The following is a 20,912-nucleotide window of genomic DNA, read 5'->3' as shown; positions in this document are numbered from 1 at the left end:
GCCAAATATGTTGGGGCAAACACAAGGGATCGAAGACTTGTGTTTGGGTACCCAAGGTGCTTGTTTCTAATGTGAAAGGACCCAAGATCGTTTGGGTACCTAAGAACAAGGCCTAAATTGTTTTGCAGATTTATGCATCCGTGAGCTCAAGTTGGATTATTGATAGCGGATGCACAAACAACATGACATGTGAGAAAAGAATGTTCTCCTCCTACAAGAAAAATGAAGATCCCCAACGAGCTATCACATTCGGGGATGGAAATCAAGGTTTGGTCAAAGGACTTGGTAAAATTGCTATATCACCTGACCATTCCATTTCCAATGTTTTTCTTGTAGGTTCTTTAGATTATAACTTGCTTTCAGTTTCTCAATTATGCAAAATGGGTTACAACTATCTTTTTACGGATATAGGTGTTACTGCCTTTAGAAGAAGTGATGATTCAGTAGCATTTAAGGGAGTATTAGAGGGTCATTTATACTTAGTTGATTTTAATAGAGTTGAACTCGATACTTGCTAAATTGCTAAGACTAATATGGGTTGGCTCTGGCATCGCCGAGTAGCCCATGTTGGGATGAAGAATCTTCATAAGCTTATAAAAGGAGAACACATTTTGGGACTAACAAATGTTCATTTTGAGAAATGCACGATTTGTAGCAAATGTCAAGAAGGAAAGCAAGTTGGTACCCACCATCCACACAAGAACATCATGACGACCGATAGGCCGCTTGAGCTACTCCACATGGATTTATTCGACCCGATCGCTTACATAAGCATCGGCGGGAGTAAATGCTATCTTGTAATTGTGGATGATTATTCTCGCTTCACTTGGGTATTCTTTTTGCAGGAAAAATCTCAGACCCAAGAGACCTTAAAGGGATTCTTGAGACACGTTCAGAATAAGTTCAGATGGAGAATCAAAAAGATAAGAAGCGGCAATGGGACAAAGCTCAAGAACTCTCAAATCGAAGGCTTTCTTGAGGAGGAGGGCATCAATCATGAGTTCTCTTCTCCCTACACACCTCAACAAAATGGTGTAGTGGAGAGGAAGAATAGAACACTATTGGACATGGCAAGAACCATGTTTGATGAGTACAAGACTCCGGACCGGTTTTGGGCTGAGGCGATTAACACCGCCTGCTACTCCATCAACTGACTCTACCTTCACCGAATCCTCAAGAAGACATCTTATGAACTCCTCACCGGTAAAAAACCCAATGTTTCATATTTTAGAGTCTTTGGTAGCAAATGTTTTATACTTGTTAAAAGAGGTAGAAACTCTAAATTTGCTCCTAAGGTTGTAGAAGGCTTTTTACTAGGATATGACTCAAACACAAGGGCATATAGAGTCTTCAACAAATCCACTAGATTAGTTGAGGTTTCTTGTGACATTGTGTTTGATGAGACTAATGGCTCTCAAGTGGAGCAAGTTGATCTTGATGAGCTAGATGATGAAGAGGCTCCGTGCGTCACGCTAAGGAACATGTCCATTGGGGATGTGTGTCCTAAGGAATCCTAAGAGCCTCCACAAACACAAGATCAACCGCCATCTTCCAATCAAGCATCTCCACCAACTCAAGATGAGGATCAGGCTCAAGATGATGAAAATGAAGATCAGGAGGATGAGCCACCTCAAGAGGAGGACAATGATCAAGGGGGAGATGAAATTGATCAAGACAAGGAAGATGATCAAGAAGTACAAGGTCAAAGACCGCCACACCCAAGGGTCCACCAAGCGATTCAAAGAGATCACCCCGTGAACTCCATCCTCGGCGATATTCATAAGGGGGTAACCACTCGATCTCGAGTCACTCATTTCTGTGAACATTACTCTTTTGTCTCCTCTATTGAGCCATATAGGGTAGAGGATGCACTAAGAGATTCAGATTGGGTGTTGGCTATGCAAGAGGAGCTCAACAACTTCACGAGGAATGAGGTATGCCATTTAGTACCACGTCCTAACCAAAATGTTGTAGGAACCAAGTGGGTATTCCACAACAAGCAAGATGAGCATGGTGTGGTGACAAGGAATAAATCTCAACTTGTAGCCAAGGGATATTCACAAGTTGAAGGTTTGGATTTCGGTGAAACCTATGCACCCGCAGCTAGGCTTGAGTCAATTCGTATATTACTTGCCTATGCTACTTACCATGGCTTTAAGCTTTATCAAATGGACGTGAAAAGTGCCTTCCTCAATGGACCAATAAAGGAAGAGGTCTATGTTGAGCAACCTCCCGGCTTTGAAGATAGTGAGTACCCTAATCATGTTTACAAACTCTCAAAGGCGCTTTATGGGCTCAAGCAAGCCCCAAGAGCATGGTATGAATGCCTAAGAGATTTCCTTATCACTAATGGCTTCAAAGTCGGTAAAGTCGATCCTACTCTCTTTACTAAAACCATTGTAAAAGATTTGTTTGTATGCCAAATTTACGTTGATGACATCATATTTGGATCTTCTGACAAATCAACTTGTGAAGAGTTTATTAGGATCATGATTCAGAAAATCGAGATGTCTATGATGGAGGAGTTGAAGTATTTTCTAGGATGTCAAGTCAAGCAACTCCAAGAGGGCACCTTCATCAGCCAAACCAAGTATATTCAAGACATACTCAACGAGTTTGGAATGAAGGATGCCAAGCCCATCAAGACACCCATGGGAACAAATAGGCATCTCGACCTCGACACGGGAGGTAAATCCGTAGATAAAAAGGTATACCGTCGATGATAGGATCTTTACTCTATTTATGTGCATCTCGACCGGATATTATGCTTTCCGTATGCATGTGTGCAAGGTTCTAAGCCGATCCTAAAGAAGTTCACCTTAGGGCCATGAAAAGAATCATGAGATATTTAGTTTATACTCCTAAGTTTGGACTGTGGTACCCCAAGGGATCCACTTTTGATTTAATAGGATATTCAGATGCTGATTGAGCAGGGTGTAAAATTGATAGGAAGAGCACAAGAGGGACTTGTCAGTTTCTGGGGAGATCCCTGATGTCTTGGGCTTCAAAGAAACAAAACTCAGTAGCTCTTTCTACCGCCGAAGCCGAGTACATTGCCACATGCCATTGTTGTGCGCAATTACTTTGGATGATGCAAACCCTCAGGGACTATGGCTACAAATTGAGCAAAGTCCCTCTCCTATGTGACAATGAGAGTGCAATCCGCATGTCGGACAATCCCGTTGAACACAGCCGCACTAAGCACATAGACATTCGATATCACTTTTTGAGGGATCACCAACAAAGGGGGGATATCGAGATAGCTTATGTTAGCACCAAAGAACAATTAGCTGATATCTTCACCAAGCCATTAGATGAGAAAACATTTACCAAACTTATGAATGAGCTAAACATTCTTGATTCTTGGAATTTTGATTGAAACATTGCACACATAGCTCATTTATATACCTTTGATCATATCTCTTTCATTTTGGTACAAATGCGTAATTCCTATTATTTATGTACCAAGGCTATGACTATTGTGTTTTCAAGTGTATTTCTACTAAGTTATATATAAAAGGGAAATGGAGTCTTCGGCGAAGACAAGGCTTCCACTCCACTCTATCGTTATCAATTTACCCTTCGCCGTCACTCCACACCACTCTATTGGTATAATCCTCACTCACATTTACTTGTACCAATGGAAGAGAAAAGTATAAAGGGCTCTCAAAAGACTCTGTTGTTGGCGATTAATGCCAAAGGGGGAGAAATATTAAGCCCAAAGCAAAAGGACCGCACCACCACCAATGTCAAAATTTTCAAGAATTTTTCAATTTGGTATCTAAATGAATTTGATCTTTTTAATTGGTATTTACAAAAAATAGTAAAAACCCTCTTAAAAGCTAAGAGGAGAATTTTATTAAGGGGTAGTTTTGTTTAGTCAAAGGAAAAGCATTTGAAACAGTGGGAGAAAATTTCAAATCTTGAAAATGCTTCTCGCAATTCTATTCATACATCTTTGACTATTTGCAAAAAGACTTTGAAAAGATTTTCCAAAAGAATTTACAAAAACAAAACATGTGGTGCAAGCGTGGTCCAAAATGTTAGTTTAAAAGAAAGCAACCATGCATATCTAGTAAAACTATAAATTGGTTTAATTCCAAGCAACCTTTGCACTTACCTTATGCAAACTAGTTCAATTCTGCACATATATATTTGCTTTGGTTTGTGTTGGCATCAATCACCAAAAAGGGGGAGATTGAAAGGGAAATAGGGTTTAAACCTTTTCCTATAAATGATTTTGGTGGTTGAATTCCCAACACAAATAATTGGACTAACTAGTTTGCTATAGATTATATATTCTAGAGGTGCTAAAGGTTTAACACAAACCAATAAAAAGATCAAAGTTAGGGTTCAAAAGAAAGGAGCAAAAGAAACCGAAGAGAACCCTGATTTGGCACACCGGACTGTCCGGTGTGCCACCGGACAGTGTCCGGTGCCTAGGGCCGTACGACTTCAAACTTGCCACCTTCGGGTTTCAGAAGAGTTGCTCCGCTATAATTCATCGGACTGTCCGGTGTGCCACCGAACTGTCCGGTGCACCAGCGGAGCAACGACTAGGCAGCGCAACGGTCGACTCCAATGGTCGCCTGCAACGTGAACAGTGAAGAACAGTGCGCAGAAGTCAGAGCAGCCGCCAGAGGTGCACCGGACAGTGCACGATACCTGTCCGGTGCGGCACCGGACTGTCCGGTGCCACCAGACGACAAAGCTCCAACGGTCGAAACCGTCAGAACCCTAACGATTGGGTGACGTGGATGGCGCACCAGACAGTGTCCGGTGGCGCACCCATCGACAGCAGCCTGCCCCAACGGTAGAATTGGTGGTTGGGGGCTATAAATACCCCCAACCATCTCTACTCCAACCATCCAAGCATTCACTACTCCTCATTCAATACAAGAGCAATACACAACACTCCAAGACACAAATCAAAGCCTTCGATCCAATCAAAGTCCACAATTCAATATAGTATTTTAGGACTTGTGAGAAGATTGTCTTGTGTTTCTTTGTTGCTCTTGTTGCTTGGTTGGCTTTCTTCTTTCTCTCATTCTTACTCTCAAAGCCTTGTAAGCGAAGCAAGAGACACCAATTGTGTGGTGGTCCTTGCGGGGTCTAAGTGACTCGGGAAATCAAGGAAGAAAGCTCACTCGATCTAAGTGATCGTTTGAGAGAGGGAAAGGGTTGAAAGAGACCCGGTCTTTGTGACCACCTCAACGGGGACTAGGTTCTTTGGAACCGAACCTCGGTAAAACAGACCATTGTGTCATCCGCTTTACTTTCTTGGTTGATTTGTTTTTCCCTCTCTCCTGGACTCGATTTTTATTCTAACGCTAACCCCTGCTTGTAGTGTGCTTAAAGTTTGTAAATTTCCGTTTCCGCCTATCCACCCCCTCTAGGCGACTTTCAGCTATCCATAGGGGTGCCATGTGGTGGTCCTGGTGCAGCCCTAGAATGTTCGGTTTGCGTAGGGGCTGGACTATCCGGGCAAAGGCTCGGACAGTCCGACCATGTCCAGGAACGCTGATCTACCAAGCAGGGACGACAGTGGTGGTATCTGCTTTGGATATGAGTTCATTGGCATACATATAATGATTGAGGTCGCGAATCCCCGTTTGTTGCCGATGTATTAGACATAGACATCATATTATTAGTTTCAAATGATGGAAACTAAGAGCAATAGATTTCTCCAATGAACATGTTATTTTTCTAATCGATTATTCTAACCTTTCAATCTGTTGTTTCATTTGATATTATTGTTGATCTACATATTGTTTAATAGATTGTATGTCATCAGGTTTACTTATATTGGGGATTTGAAGCGAAGGTACAAGATATGCGACCTCGATCTCTCCATGTTTGACAACCTTCTGGTGACGATCCACTGTGACAAGAAATTCTCCTTGACTTGAGACATGTAGTCTTTGCATCGTTGTCGCTCATCGACCGATAGGCTTTGAACATCCAGCCTAAGGATATTGTCTAGGGAGATAACGGTGTGATCTTTATAACCGGCCATTTGAGGGCCTGATTTTTAGTAGATATAGACACTTGTTTTCCAGCAGAGTCGCCAAAAATGTGTTGGCGCCGATCTGGGCGCCAATCAATGGGAGATGATTCGCCTTGCGGTGTTCTCTGCGGACGCGCGGACGGCCCGCGATCCTAGGCAGGACGATCCGCGACCTGGGCGCAGGAGCAGCTCCTCTGCGTATGTCCGGACGGTCCGCGATGGCGCAAAGGGTCGTCTCCGCAGCAGACCTAGATCTCGCCTGCCATAAGGGATTCCGTCGGGAAGGAGAGATCCTAAGGTGTGTCTTAGGGTCGATAGACCATCCAAAACGTCTCTAGTTGATGTAAAGCCAAAGAGAGGTGAAGGTTGAAGATAAAAGAAGGTCAAACTAGGGCTACTCATAATGTATAAGGTAAAAATGATAAGTAGAAAATGATAAACCAGGGCTTTGTTGGAGCCCTGACCCCCCTCAAAAATTCATCCATGATCCACCCCACCCCAGTGATTCATATAGATCCACGACCATGGCGGTGGCTAGAGAACGACTGAGGCCAGAAACAGAGCCTACGACATGGGGAAGACGCCGACATGAGGGAGATGCTCCCCGCGCCCACGAATGGAGCCGCCGGGGAGGAGGGGGTCATGACCGTGCGCCTGCTCGCGCGACGACGGCGTGCCTGGTCGACGACGGTACGAGGGGTAGGGCTCGGGCACGTCCGAGGCGCAGTCTGGGTCAGCGAGGGCGCGACCTGGGGCGGCGCGACCAGGGTTATCAAGGCGGCGCGGGCGCCGAGGAGAGGAGGGAGGAGGTGGCGTCTGGGAGAAGGGAGGCCGCCCCGGGAGGGAAGGTTGAGTCTCCCGGGGGCAGCAATGGTAGGCAGTAGCTGTAGGGTGGGAGCAGCCCATGACTGCTGTGAGAGGTGGGAGGAGAAACCCTAACCATAATCATCTGATATCATGTAGAATAATGTAAGGCCTTGTTCGATTATTCCCAGTATACATGGATTGTATGAGATTGAAAAAAATTTAGAAGGACTTTAACTTGCTTGAGATTTAAACACATCCAATCCCACTCAATCCATGAATCTCACTCAATCCACATGGATTGAGAGCTAACCGAACAAGTCCTAAATTGGTTGATGTATTGATATAAGATAGAGTGCAATATATAGACTCACAACCCTAACCCTAATGGGTCGGCAGCCCAACAGTGGTGTCGGTCCACACACATAGTCTAACAATATATAAACAAAAAAGACATATCAAATAAAGCCGAACATACATTACAGACGGTGGGTTTCAATTCCAGCACTAAGCCCTATTCTATTCTATTCCTCGTATTTAGCTGATACATATAAAAAGACATGCTTGCACCTATAGCTCCATCCATCAACCCCAGTGATGATTCATATAAAAAAGACATGCAACCAACATCACAGCCATTCAGTTCAGTGTCTCCTATTTGGAAGATCGATCATGGCCCCTGTGTCAGCCTTCGCAACTCGCTCTCCTCGTCCAATGTCTCCATCAGCAGCGGGGGAGCATACCGCGCGTTCCCCTGATGCTCTTCCGAGTCCTGGCAGAATGACAGGACCATTGTGTCGATCGACACCTCCACCACTGCGAAGAAAAGCTTCGCAACTATATAGCCCAGCGCCCACGACAGCTGCCAAAAAAACATTCTCTTCATCCAAATTGCACCAACTCAACCATATGCTGCAAAGCTTGATGATCACTTACCAGCACGGGGACCAGCGGTGATGAGATCTTGTTATGCCCAGATCTGTACTTGTGCTCGTCCAGCATAAGGAAGGCAAACAGCGCACACAACAGGCTAACACAAAGTTTGCCCAACAGGAGGATCACATCCCCAATGACATTCACCTTCCCGACGCGCAACACGTTGTTCATGATCAGCCCAGTCGCTAGCACGGAAGCCTTGCAGAATCCTTTCCCTGTGATGGCAATCTGAAGCAACAAAATCCCCCACAACATATACTTATTATGTCTCATATCACACTGTTACGCAGAAAATGTAGAATGTTGATGCCTACCATGACATAGGCATTTCGATTCACCGATTTCAGGGTCCAATCGATGCAGCCTAAGCAGCACTGGGATGAGGATGATACCGTCTTCCCGAACCGGCTTCCGCGGGCAGAGTCAACAAATTTCAGCCTGCGGCGTAGTGATTCTAGTATGAATCGCACCCACTCTACGATGGACACTATCAGTGAGCCCAGAGCCACAGATCCCAGGCTATAGCGCAACAAGCGCTTCAGGGAAGATACCACGGTATGGAAAGGGATATCGTGCTGCATAACAATTGTGACACCAAACATCAGTCACACGAAAATAGTACCCCCCCCTAAAGCCATAAAGGAGATGAAAATTCTCAGAAAATTGACATCTATTCTGTATTAACCTGAGACCAGAGTTAGGTTTCTGAATGAGATGTTTACCGATATTTCACCGCGTGCCCAGTAGTATGAAGCAACCGATCCGGCAATTATAGTCGAAGAACACCCGATGAAAAACTGTGTTGCCCAGTAACAGCCAAAAAGATGGAAAAGAATGGCGATGCCAATATGTGGGGTGTAATGGATAGTGTAGCCACAACATCTGTCACAATTTACTTTGCCAAGTTTCAGATCGTAGGAACAGCAATCTGTATTGCAATCATTTTGTATAACTTGACCGGCGCTGAAAAGATGAAGTGCTGCTGAAAACCAGAAAGTGTAAAAGATAGCGAGGATCAAGTATGGCACGACTGGAAAAATAATAAGTGCCTGCACTTCGCCAACGACCTTTGCAGCAACCTAAATCAAGTTAACTCAGATTAGTGCTCTAAAATTACAATTGAAGAGCAAATGAGAACAACTTTATAAATGATGTCATATAAACAGTTTTACACATTCTCATGTGATAATCTCCTGAAGAGTATGTTAGCTGTAACCCCCGGTAAAACACCATTTAATAAATGGTCCACATATGAAACCAACAGATTCAGCACTGTTCATACCTTTAGGACTGATGTTGCTTTCATAATGCGCCGAGCGATAGCTATTGAAGTCAGGAAAGCAAGTATCATTATCACTGTCATCAAGACGGAAGCAGCATGAAGGTGATTTATCTCCTGATTAGAGATGGACGATATAATGAGCAGCTTAACAGGATGTTGTATAAAATGGCACCAACATGAGGCAGAAAACGTACTCGTCCACCTATGCTAACGTAAGGATCACTTTCACCAATTACAACAGTCAAAGGATCATGGCCAATCCAACCAGCTGAGTACATAAATGAGTTAGAAGATGTGACATCATGTATAAGGTTAAGTGTGTGAAACTATCATGCTACTTAGTGTGTCTATAGAGAGAAGTATCCCACCTTTTATATAGAAGAACATTGTAACAGATACCACAAGAGCATTGAAGACCACCACTGTTATCCAAGACATCCCAGCAACAAAAAAGCGAATCATGAGTAACCAGATCATAGATAGGAACAAAGGGAGTAATCCCCCACAAAGGATTAACACAGGCCAGGACTTCCCAATATCTGCAACATATCTCTGCAATAAAAGCAGAAAAATGCCACTTTTAAAAAGGAAATATAGTTTTGAGTTCAGATAATTTACAAGCAGACAAACCAGTCCATAGAATCAAAGCTGGATAGATGAAGTGGTGCCAAGCATCTAACATTCTCTGTGACAAGAGGGTACCACAAAATCTAAAAGGCAACTTTTATATAGAACGGGGACTAGACCTGCTATACTGTATGAAGCAGAATGTTGGTCTACAAAAAGACATATTCAACAACTGAGTTTTGCCCAAATGTGTATGTTGCATTGTATTTGTGGTCACATAAGAATGGACCGAGCTCGGAATGATTATATTCGTGATCATCGAGGGGTACACTAATAAAAAAAGCTTGCCCAACATCGGATGAGGTGATTTGGCCATGTCCAAAGGAGAACTTCAAAAGCACCAATGTGTGAAGTCCTAAGTCAAGATAATAATGGGAGGAGAGGTAGAGGAAGACTGAAGTTGACAGGGAGGGGGAGCAATAAAAAGAGATTTAAAACGTTGGGAGTTGAGGTATACCTAGAGATCTTTGTTTGGATAGGAGTGTTTGGAAAGCAGCTACTAACATGCCTAAACCATGACCAGGGACTCATGTTGGGTTTCAATTCTAGCCTACCCCAACTTGCTTGGGGGTGCAAGGCTTTGTTGCTGCTTTATTCATCATAGGTGTCTGCTACCATCTTCTTAAAAAGACTCGGTCGGTATGGAAAAGACCGCCCCACGGTATCATATTAAGAAGAAACTCATTCGGAGCCCCGACCGAGAAAGGTCACGAAAGTTGACCCCCCCCCCCCCCCAGGTGCAACATTTAGGGTCCGTCCCTATAGGTCATATCTTTACTCGTGTTTTGAACCTTTCCAACCCCTACACGAGGATCCTCTCCCTATAGGTTAGTCCATCTCGTGTGTACACAACCAGGGAACCAACGAGTGACCTTTTTAAATCTCAGCCTGGAATTTGCTTCCATTGGGATTCGAACTCAGGACCTGAGAAGTGCTGCTCAGACCACCTAACCAACTCAGCTAGAAGCTCTTTCGCAATCTGCTACCATCTTCTTGTTTTGGATGATTTATAGAATCATTCGTGTAACTTGTTATACGTAAAAAAACATGTCCATCTTTATCAAAACATGTTTTTAAACTTCTGTTAAACCTGTTGCGCACATGTGAAAAGAAGCAGCATTCCGTTTGTTGCCAGATACAAAGTAAATTGACAGAGTGCAAGTAATTCTAGGAGCATCACAAACCTTCATGACGGCAGATTTGCTATTAATTGCATCATGAATTGTTCTGTCTATTAGCATGTTTTCGTCGATGGTGACACCACCCATGTCCTTCCAATGCTTTAAAGAGGCATTGGATGCCCGTGCAATAAACTGGCAGCTCCAGTAGACTGAAGTGACAGAGAGATCAAAATTAGTGACCAGAGGTCAATTTCTTAAAGTTATAGTATGACGCTGGTGGACATCGAAGACCTGATATTCATGTGAGACTTACCATTTACACTTGGAAATATGACAGGGTAACATGGACCCTGCAGCTGAAGAGAACTATTCCTCATGTCTGGTGTGAGGTACTCGAAGTAATCGTAGTCCCTGTCAATCCAGTCGTCGACAGAGAGGCGTATGTCACCTTCTGGATAATCACAAACAAAATTCAAGCCATCTTCGGCAGGAAGTGGGCATTCCATCAGGCAGATGGTTTTAGCATCAGGTAGCTCGATGTGACTGGTTTTGAGGCCACTTTGGTAGACCTGGTTGGGGTTCACCCAATAGCGAACATCTAACTGATACAAATCAGGATCGGCATGCCTGCTGCCACATATGTTCCCTTTGTAGTCCAGTCCGTATGTCAGCCTGTACAATCAAAAAGGGGAAAAAATCATATGTAGAGTAGCTATTATCCGGATGATAGGAATAGGAATCCACTTAAGAGAAGCGATATTAAATTTGAGGATGACAAGGAGTCAAGGACTCTAGGGAGGTTTTTTCTTCACTGTTGTTGGTTGACTGGTAGCTGGCCCGTAGCAGAAGCAAAAGTTTGCAACGATATGAAATCCATGATATGGAACTGTCACCACGAAAAATGTAGGCTTTCCCTTTCTTTTGTGGTTGGAACCTGAGGTAAGTCCGTTGCAAGAAAACATAACCATCACACGAGTTGTTTTTTTTTCCAGGTGTCTAATTAGCCTCAGCTGCAGAATGCATAGATGAACTTTCTTTTCTTTTTTACTGGATGGACTCTGCAGTCAGTTTGAAGCAGCTGCAGGTTGCACTAATGTATACAAATCTATACCACTGTATAATCCAACAGTTTAAACCTTATAAAACCCACCAAACCAAATCACCCCGCACTCTCCATTAGTTCCACCAAACAAATTGCACTCAGACTTAACGTACCATCAAAACTAATGGTTCAGATCGCTAGATAATCATCTCTCCCTTACTCAAATCTAATGGAGAATATTATTTAGATCATCTGTCATCTCTCCACCGCCACCCCGCTGCCCCCAGCCTCCCCCTCCCCGCTCTTCCTGTGTCCCCGGCTCCCCGCCGCCCCCTCCTCCTGTCTCAGTCCGCCGACGCTACGTTAACCTCTTCCCTTCTCACAATCGTAGCGTTATATGCTAGTTAGTATAGTTGTTTAATTAGCGAGACTGACTAGTAACTACTAGGGTAAAAAAAAATGTCGTCGACTGAAGACGTATGAAACAGCAGGAAAATGGGGGCTCCATATTGCCTCTGCAGCAGCCCTCCAAAGCAGGCAGAATAGCGAATGCTAGTGGATATTCGATTTCAGCAGGGGTAGGGGAAATTTAATGTCCGAGTTGGGCTTGGTTGGTGCTGATGGTTCGTGGTAGAATAGCGAGCGCTTAGCTAGCGGACAAGGAAACGAATAGATCTAGCATTTAATCAACACAGAGAATCGAGGAAGCATGCAGGCAGGCAGTATAAATGTATAATAAAATGAAAGAAGGGCAGGGCAGCAAGGCGATGAAGCTGATTGTGACTGTGTGAGTGAGTAGAGTACCTGAGTGGGTTGCCCTGGTTGAATCCGAAGCTGGAGTTGACAATCATGGCAACCCAGAAGGCGGCGAAGAGGACGAGGAAGGGCCAGTCCCGGCACTTGCGGTCATGGCGAATGACGCCTCCTCCGGGTCCCGGGTCCCCTTGTTCATCGTCACCGGCGGCGGCGGAGGAGGAGGGGTAGCGGCCAATGATGGCGCCTAGAGGGCCTCCCCCCAATACCATTCTGGTCTGGCTCTACTCCGCCTCCGGCCTCGGCGCAGTTGGTGTCGGTGGTGGTGATGGTGAGGTACCTCAGCTGCTTTAGGTAAAAGCTAAGCTCTTGGCCTCTTTGGTGGCTCGAGCAAGCTCTGAGTGGCGTCACTCACTCCCTTCGCCGATCTGGCCTAGCTGCTTTGGATTTCGTGCGGCCTCTCTCTCTCTCTGGCCGCCTTGCAGTCACCCCTGTTGCTAGCCGCTAGCACTTTTTTATTTCTGATAAGTTTTTGTTTTTTGCCGGGCCGGGGGAAGCGGATGGTGGGCCGAGTGAAACAAAGTTGACCAAGATTATTTTCGGTGGTCAACTCATTAATGACCTCGCTTGTGGTATGCGGGATGGCAACAGATTTGAAATCAGATTACTCATACATGTTACCTGCAGGTGCTACGAACTCACGTGTGTGTATATATATATATTGTATATTAGGAGTCCTAGGCTTCCAATAACTAAAGGAAGCCCAGGCCAGACAGTGCATTCCGGTCGAGCCGGACCAGGTCCAAACGCTTATAAAAGAAAATTCGTAGTGCTAGGGATCAGTTTTTCACGCCCCATCTCGATTCATTAGCGACGGCGGTTGCCCGTTAGCGTGCGCGGCGGCGGTTCCCAGGCCGGTGGCCGCAACTCCATTACCTCGACGTGCGGTGGCGGAGGTTCCTCGATCCGGAGTAGTGGCGGCGGTTCCCAGGTCGGTGGCGGCGGCTCACCGATCCAGAGGGTTGTGCGGGCAAGCGGCGGCGTCCCCGAAGCCCCGAGGAGTCGGCACTTCCAAGGCCGGCGAGCAAGCGACGCCCGTCGACGTGCGAGTAGCGACAGCGACGCATGAGGCACGGTGTTTGAGCGATCGGCGTCACGGAAGGCGCGAGACGCGCGCAGCGATGATCGCGCGTGACATCCTCCGATCTGGCGCAGTTTTCTTTTCGATTATTGTGTTTTATGCCTACCGCATGTATTATTTACGCTAAAAACTGTACGATTTTATGCTTGAACACGGAGTTCGTATATCAGTTTACTACATACACATTGGAAAGGCAATTCCTTAATTTATGCGCATGCAATGGAAACTCACACGATTTTGCCATAATTTTTGGATCTGTATAAAAATAGAAACTGCATGCATGCAGCTGTCATGTTTTTCGGATCTGTCATAAAAATAGGATCGTAATAACAACCTACCAACCTCTCATTGACTTGGTATTTACGCTTATAATTGAGGGATTTTATGCTCAAAACTTAAGGTTTTACGCTCCACCCGGAGATGCGTCCACCAGTGAACAACATGCTAGATTTTTTACGCAGTATAAGGAATTGCATAAATACCTACACCGTGTAGTATAATTTGTTTCAGTATACATCATAAACTCGTTCTAATGCGTTTAGTTGCATGGCTGTTGGAGGGATCCTATATTTATGAAGGAAATAAAATATTAAATGCGTTTTTTGTTTCTATGCATGCAATTCATTTTCTTTCATTGCATATTCTTTCCATCATAAATTCGTGTGATGCAGCTGGTAACAGATTTTTACGCAGTGTACTAAATTGCATAATTATCTACACAGTGTAGCATATTTAGTATCAGTATATATCATAAAATGGTCATTACGAGTCTAGCTGCATGGCGGTTGCGGCGATCCTAAATTTATGTAGAAATAAAGCATTTAAAATAAAAACTGTCACACATATCTTTCTTAAATTTACGCGCATGCAAGGGAACGTGTTTGACTCATGCATGCATTTTGCCATAAATTTTGGATCTGTATAACCGCATGTATGCGGCTGCCATGTTTTTTGGGTCTGCCATAAAAATAGGATCGTAATAACAACCTACTAGAGCTATCAACCTCTCACATTGGCTCGGTATATACGCTTATAATTGAGGGATTTTATGCTCAAAACTTAAGGTTATTACTCTCCAACCCGGAGATGCGTCCACCAGTGAAAAACATGCCAGATTTTTTACGCAGTGTAACGAATTGCATAAATACCTACATCATGAAGTTGTATCAGTATATATCATAAACTAGATCTAATGTGTTTAGCTGCATGGCTGTTGGAGGGATCTTATATTTATGAAGGAAATAAAACATTAAATACGATTTTTTGTTTCTATGCGTGCAATTCATTTCCTTTCATTGTACATTATTTTCATCATAAATTCGTGTGCATGCAGCTGGTAACAGATTTTTACGCAGTATACCGAATTACATAATTATCTACATAGGGTAGCATATTTAGTAACAGTATATATCATAAAATGGTCCTCACGAGTCTAGTTGCATGGTTGTTGCAGCGATCCTAAATTTATGGAGAAAATAAAGTATTTAAAATAGAAACTGCCACACATATCTTTCCTAAATTTATGCGCATGCAAAGGAACGTGTTTGACTCATGCATGCATTTCCTTTTTTGCGCGCACAGACGTGGCGCGGGTGGTGCAACCGATAGCCTGGTCCAGTCGGTGCGCTGGGTTGAACCAGGTTGCAGGGGTAATCGGCCTGGGCTTCCTTTAACTATTGGAAGCTCAGGGCTCCCGTTATACCTGCCATATATATATATATATATATATATATATATATATATATATATATATATATATATATATATATATATATATATATATATATTGTATATTAGGAGCCCTGGGCTTCCAATAACTAACGGAAGTCCAGGCCAGACACTGCAATCCGGTCGAGCCGGACCAGGTCCAGACGTCTATAAAAGCTAGGGATCAGTTTTTCACGCCCCATCTCGATTCATTAACGACGGCGGTTGCCCGATAGCGCGCGGTGGTGGACCCTCGGCCGGTGGCGGCGGTTCCCAGGCCGGCGGCGGCGGCCCCTGATCCAGAGGGCGAGCGACGACAGTGCCCTTGTGCGGTGGCGGCAGTTCCCAGGCCGGTGGCCGCAACTCCATTACCTCGATGCGCGGTGGCGGAGGTTCCTCGATCCAGAGTAGTGGCGGCGGTTCCCCGATCCAGAGGGCGAGCGACAGCGGGGCCCTTGTGGGGCAAGCGGCGGTGTCCCCGAAGCCCCGAGGAGGCAGCACTTCCAAGGCCGGCGAGCAAGCGACGCCCGTCGACGTGCGAGCGACGGCGACGCATGAGGCGCGATGTTCGAGCGAGCGACGTCACGGAAGGCGCGAGATGCGCGCAACGATGATCGCGCGTGACATCCTCCGATCCGGCGCAATTTTCTTTTCGATTATTGTGTTTTATGCCTACCACATGTATTATTTACGCTAAAAACTGTATTATTTTATGCTTGAACACAGAGTTCGTATATCAGTTTACTGCATGCACATTGGAAAGGCAATTCCTTGATTTATGTTGTTCGTAATTTGCGCGCATGCAATGGAAACTCCAACGATTTTGCCATAATTTTTGGATCTGTATAAAAATAGAAACTGCATGCATGCGGCTGCCATGTTTTTCGGATCTGTCATAAAAATAGGATCGTAATAACAACCTACTAAATCTATCAACCTTTAATTGACTCGATATTTACGCTTATAATTGAGAGATTTTATGCTCAAAACTTAAGGTTTTTACGCTCCACCCGGAGATACGTCCACCAGTGAACAACATGCTAGATTTTTTACGCAGTGTAAGGAATTTGCTAAATACCTACACTGTGTAGTATAATTTGTTGCAGTATACATCATAAACTAGTTCTAATGCGTTTAGCTGCATGGCTATTGGAGGGATCCTATATTTATGAAGGAAATAAAACATTAAATACAATTTTTTTTTCTATGCATGCAATTCATTTCCTTTCATTGCATATTCTTTCCATCATAAATTCGTGTGCATGCAGCTGGTAGCAAATTTTTACGCAGTATACCGAATTGCATAATTATCTACATAGTGTAGCATATTTAGTATCAGTATATATCATAAAATGTCATTACGAGTTTTAGTTGCATATCTGTTGCAGCGATCCTAAATTTATGAAGGAAATAAAGCCTTTAAAATAGAAACCGCCACACATATCTTTCCTAAATTTACGCGCATGCCAAGGAACGTGTTTGACTCATGCATGCATTTTGCCATAATTTTTGGATCTGTATAAAAATAGAAACTGCATGCATGCGGCTGCCATATTTTTCGAATCTGCCATAAAAATAGGATCGTAATAACAACCAACCAGAGCTATCAACATCTCACATTGGCCAGATATTTACGTTTATAATTGAGAGATTTTATGCTTAAAACTTAAGGTTTTTACGCTCCAACCTGGAGATGCGTCCACCAGTGAACAACATGTTAGATTTTTTTACGCAGTGTACCGAATTGCATAAATACCTACACAGTGTAGTATAATTAGTATAAATCATAAACTAGTTCTAATGTGTTTAGCTGCATGGTTGTTGGAGAGATACTATATTTATGAAGCAAATTAAACATTAAATACGATTTTTTGTTTCTATGCATGCAATTCATTTCCTTTCATTGCACATTATTTTCACCATAAATTCATGCGCATGCAGCTGGTAACAGATTTTTACGCAGTATACCGAATTGCATAATTATCTACACAGTGTAACACATTTAGTCTCAATATATATCATAAAATAGTCCTTACGTGTCTAGCTGCATGGCTATTGCAGCGATCCTAAATTTATGGAGGAAATAAAGCATTTAAAAATAGAAACCGCCACACATTTTTTTCCTAAATTTACGCGCATGCATTGGATCGTGTTTGACTCATGCATGCATTCTTTTTTTGCGCTAACAGACGTGGGGCAGGTGGCGCACCCGATAGGTTGGTTGGTCGCGCTGGGTTGAACCAGTTTGTAGGGGTGGTCGGCCTGGTCTTCCTTTAACTATTGGAAGCCCAGGGCTCCCGTTATACCTACCCTATATATAGCCCCGAGCTTGAGAAAGGCCTGCCTTAACAGTGTCATCCGGTTCAGCCGCACCAGATGGCTATAAAAAGACCCTAGACTGTCAGGGATTAGATTTTAGTGGGGGTGGCGGTTTCCTCGGGTGAGCGAGGGGCGACGGCGATTTCCTCGGACGTGCGAGTGGCAGCGATCCCGGGGCTAGCAACGGTGGTGCGCTGAGGCGAGCGACCTGCAGCGACGCTCCTATGGCGGGCGGGCAAGCACCAGCGACGCTCCCGAACCGGACGAGCGGCGACGGCGCACCCTAGGCCCGGTGGTGACGGCGGGTGCGCGAGCCGCGGTAGGTTGTGGCAGCAGCGACGACGGATCTTGGAGGAGCGCACGCGGCGGCGGATGCAAGAGTCACCCGCATGATGTCGGCTCCTCGGAGGCGCGCCCCGGAGTGGCACCCGCTAGCATCCCCCCTTCTGAGACGACTCCGACCTTCCCTAGGCGCGAGCGACAACGACAAACTTCCCTAGACGACGAGCAGTGGCAGATCGACGGCCTTATTTTTATATTATTTTGTCTACATATTTATGCCAACGTCAATAGGCTTTTATGATACATTGTCAGTTTATGGCTCTCCTTCCATCTTTTTTATGTTTATGATATTTCTATTCGCATTTTATATAAACATTTGTTGATTTTTGTGTAGTGTACCACAATGCATAAATACCTTCGACATGTAGCATAATTAGTATCATTATATATCATAAACTGGTCCTAACGAGCCTAACTGTTTGGCTGTTGGAGAGATCCTATATTTATGGACGACTTAAAACATTGAAAATCATACTTTTGTTTCCATGCATGCCAATCCATTTATTTTTAACTCACATTCTTGTACAAAGTGTACTGCATTGCATAAATACCTTCGACATGTATAATGTAATTAGTCCCTGTGTATATTTAATTATGTAATTAGTTTCCATGCATGTCAATCCATTTTCTTTCAAGGCACATTCTTGTAATCCTAAATTTGTGTGCATGCAGTAGAAAATAGATTTTTTTCGCGCTGCACCACAGTGCATAATTATCTATAACGTGTAGCATAATTAGTGTTAGTATACATCATAAACCGGTTCCAACGATCCTACTTGCATGGTTGTTGTCAAGATCCTACTTTTATGGACGAAATAAAGAATTTAAATCAATTTTTTTGTTTCCATGCATGTCGATCTATTTTCTTTCAACCCATATTCTTATCATTATAAACTTATGCGCATGTAGCTGGAAACAATTTTTTACGCGGTGTACCACACTACATAAATATCAACACAGTGTAGCATGATTAGTATTAGTAATGTCATAAACTAGTTCCAACGAGCTTAACTACATTGATGTTGTAGAGATCCTATTTTTATGGACAAAATAAAGCAATAAAATCAGATTTTTTTTGTTTCCATGCATGTCAATCTATTTTTCTCTCAACGCACATTATTGTCATCCTAAATTTGTACACATGCAGCAGGAAACTGATTTTTACGCAACGTACCGTATTGAATAAATGCATACACTATGTAGCATAGTTAGTAGCAGTATATTTTATAAAATGTTTCTAACGAGTCTAGCTGCATGGTTGTTATTGAGATCCTATATTTATGAAAGGAATAAATCATTCAAATCAAAAAAAATTCCATGCATGCAGCAGTTAACGGATACACACATATATATAGACACACACATATATTCATTGCGGCCACGCGTGACGCGTGTTTACGAGCATGGATACAACAATTTTTTATACCCGCGAGAAAAAACTTATCAGATTGAGAATCAAACCCTCACTCGTGCCCGTGGGTACATACTCACACCCAACCCCTCAGACCATAGGGTTTTTATCCGCGAGCATGCAGGTAAAATGTGCTCATTGCCATCCCTACACTACATGGGTGTCTGCTCCACCGTTTAAGCGCTAAACACGTCAAACTCTAGCAACTCCACTCCGAAAAATGTAGAGTTGGGTCCAATTCCACCAATTTGGTGGAGCAACAAAATAGGTACTCCACATGGCATGTTTTCACATGTAAACATAGAGTTAGAGGTTAATTATAATTACCCATCAATGCCACTCATTATAGAAATAATGATTATTTTGATACACATTCAGAGACGGATCCTATTGGATTACCCACACAAAATGGATTTGACTCCCCCGTTGTAAGATCCATGACACCTCCTAGAGGGGGGTGAATAGATGATTTTGACTAAAATCAAAGACACTAGAGAAATGTAATCCAAACGACAAGAGATATAAATTCTCTAGCTACAACAAGTAAGCAATTTAGAGGAAACAACAATAGAAATACTAGCAATGTAGACAAATTTACTAAACACAAGCTATTGCAGGTAAGCGAGTAGAGAACAAAGAGAGACACCGATTTTTTCCCATGGTCTCGGTGACTTGCCGATCACCCACAATCCAAGTTGAGGTGGATCCCAAGCTCTCACTTGCTCCTCTATCAAGACACGTCTTGATCTCGAGCCAAGCAGACAAGGAAACACTCGATACCTTGATTCCACTAGTGTCGCCTTTGCTGTTCCAACGGGGTACGAACCTGAAAGGGAAATAGGGTCAAACTTTTTCCTAAATGATTTTGGTGGTTGAATTGCCCAACACAAATAATTGAACTAACTAGTTTGCTCTATATTATAAGTTCTACAGGTGCCAAAGGTTCAACACAAACCAATAAAAAGTCCAAGATAGGGTTCAAAAATAAAGGAGCAAAACCAACCGAAGGCTGCCCTGGTCTGGCGCACCGGACTGTCCGGTGTGCCACCGGACAGTGTCCGGTGTGCCAGGGAGATCAACTCTGAACTGCTCAGCTTCGGGTTTTTGGAGAGCCACTCCGCTATAATTCATCGGACTGTCCGATGTGCCAAGCGGAGCAACGGTCGCCAGCGCAACGGTCGCCTGACACAGCTACAGTCACGTGGACAGTTCGCTCAGAGTTAGAGCAGACGCCAGAAGGCGCACCGGACTGTCCGGTGGCCCCACATGTCAGAGCTCCAACGGTCGAACCCTAACGGTTGGGTGACGTGGCTGTCGCACCGGACTGTCCGGTGCGCCCATCGACAGCAGCCCCTCCCAACGTCCATTTTGGTGGTTGGGGCTATAAATACCCCCAACCACCACATTTCAAGGCATCCAA

At 44.0% G+C, this 20,912-nt stretch overlaps 1 protein-coding gene across 1 annotated transcript; it reads right to left on the bottom strand.

Moving 5' to 3' along the window:
* Nucleotides 1–7,130: 7,130 nt before the first annotated feature.
* Nucleotides 7,131–13,096, bottom strand: LOC103654439 (choline transporter protein 1). Its single transcript, XM_008681270.3, has 10 exons — nucleotides 12,624–13,096; nucleotides 11,091–11,449; nucleotides 10,841–10,986; nucleotides 9,398–9,581; nucleotides 9,224–9,297; nucleotides 9,030–9,143; nucleotides 8,470–8,826; nucleotides 8,062–8,322; nucleotides 7,748–7,975; nucleotides 7,131–7,673 (listed from the first exon to the last, which is right to left on the bottom strand). The coding sequence occupies exons 1-10, from the start codon at nucleotides 12,842–12,844 to the stop codon at nucleotides 7,482–7,484; spliced, it is 2,136 nt and encodes a 711-aa protein (XP_008679492.1). The 5' UTR covers nucleotides 12,845–13,096; the 3' UTR covers nucleotides 7,131–7,481.
* Between the last annotated feature and the right edge of the window lie 7,816 nt (nucleotides 13,097–20,912).

This window comes from Zea mays, chromosome 4 (assembly GCF_902167145.1).
Source record: "Zea mays cultivar B73 chromosome 4, Zm-B73-REFERENCE-NAM-5.0, whole genome shotgun sequence".
In the NCBI taxonomy this organism is placed as follows: Eukaryota; Viridiplantae; Streptophyta; class Magnoliopsida; order Poales; family Poaceae; genus Zea; species Zea mays.
Note: the sequence above shows the minus strand (reverse complement) of the source record. Positions and strands in the feature narration are given on the sequence as shown.

Coding starts and splice junctions, on each gene's coding strand:
- LOC103654439 (XM_008681270.3), bottom strand. CDS start 12,844: ATGGTATTGGGGGGAGGCCCTCTAGGCGCCATCATTGGCCGCTACCCC. Junction 11,450..12,623: donor AACCAGGGCAACCCACTCAG/GTACTCTACTCA, acceptor TTGATTGTACAG/GCTGACATACGGACTGGACT. Junction 9,298..9,397: donor AATGTTCTTCTATATAAAAG/GTGGGATACTTC, acceptor TTATGTACTCAG/CTGGTTGGATTGGCCATGAT.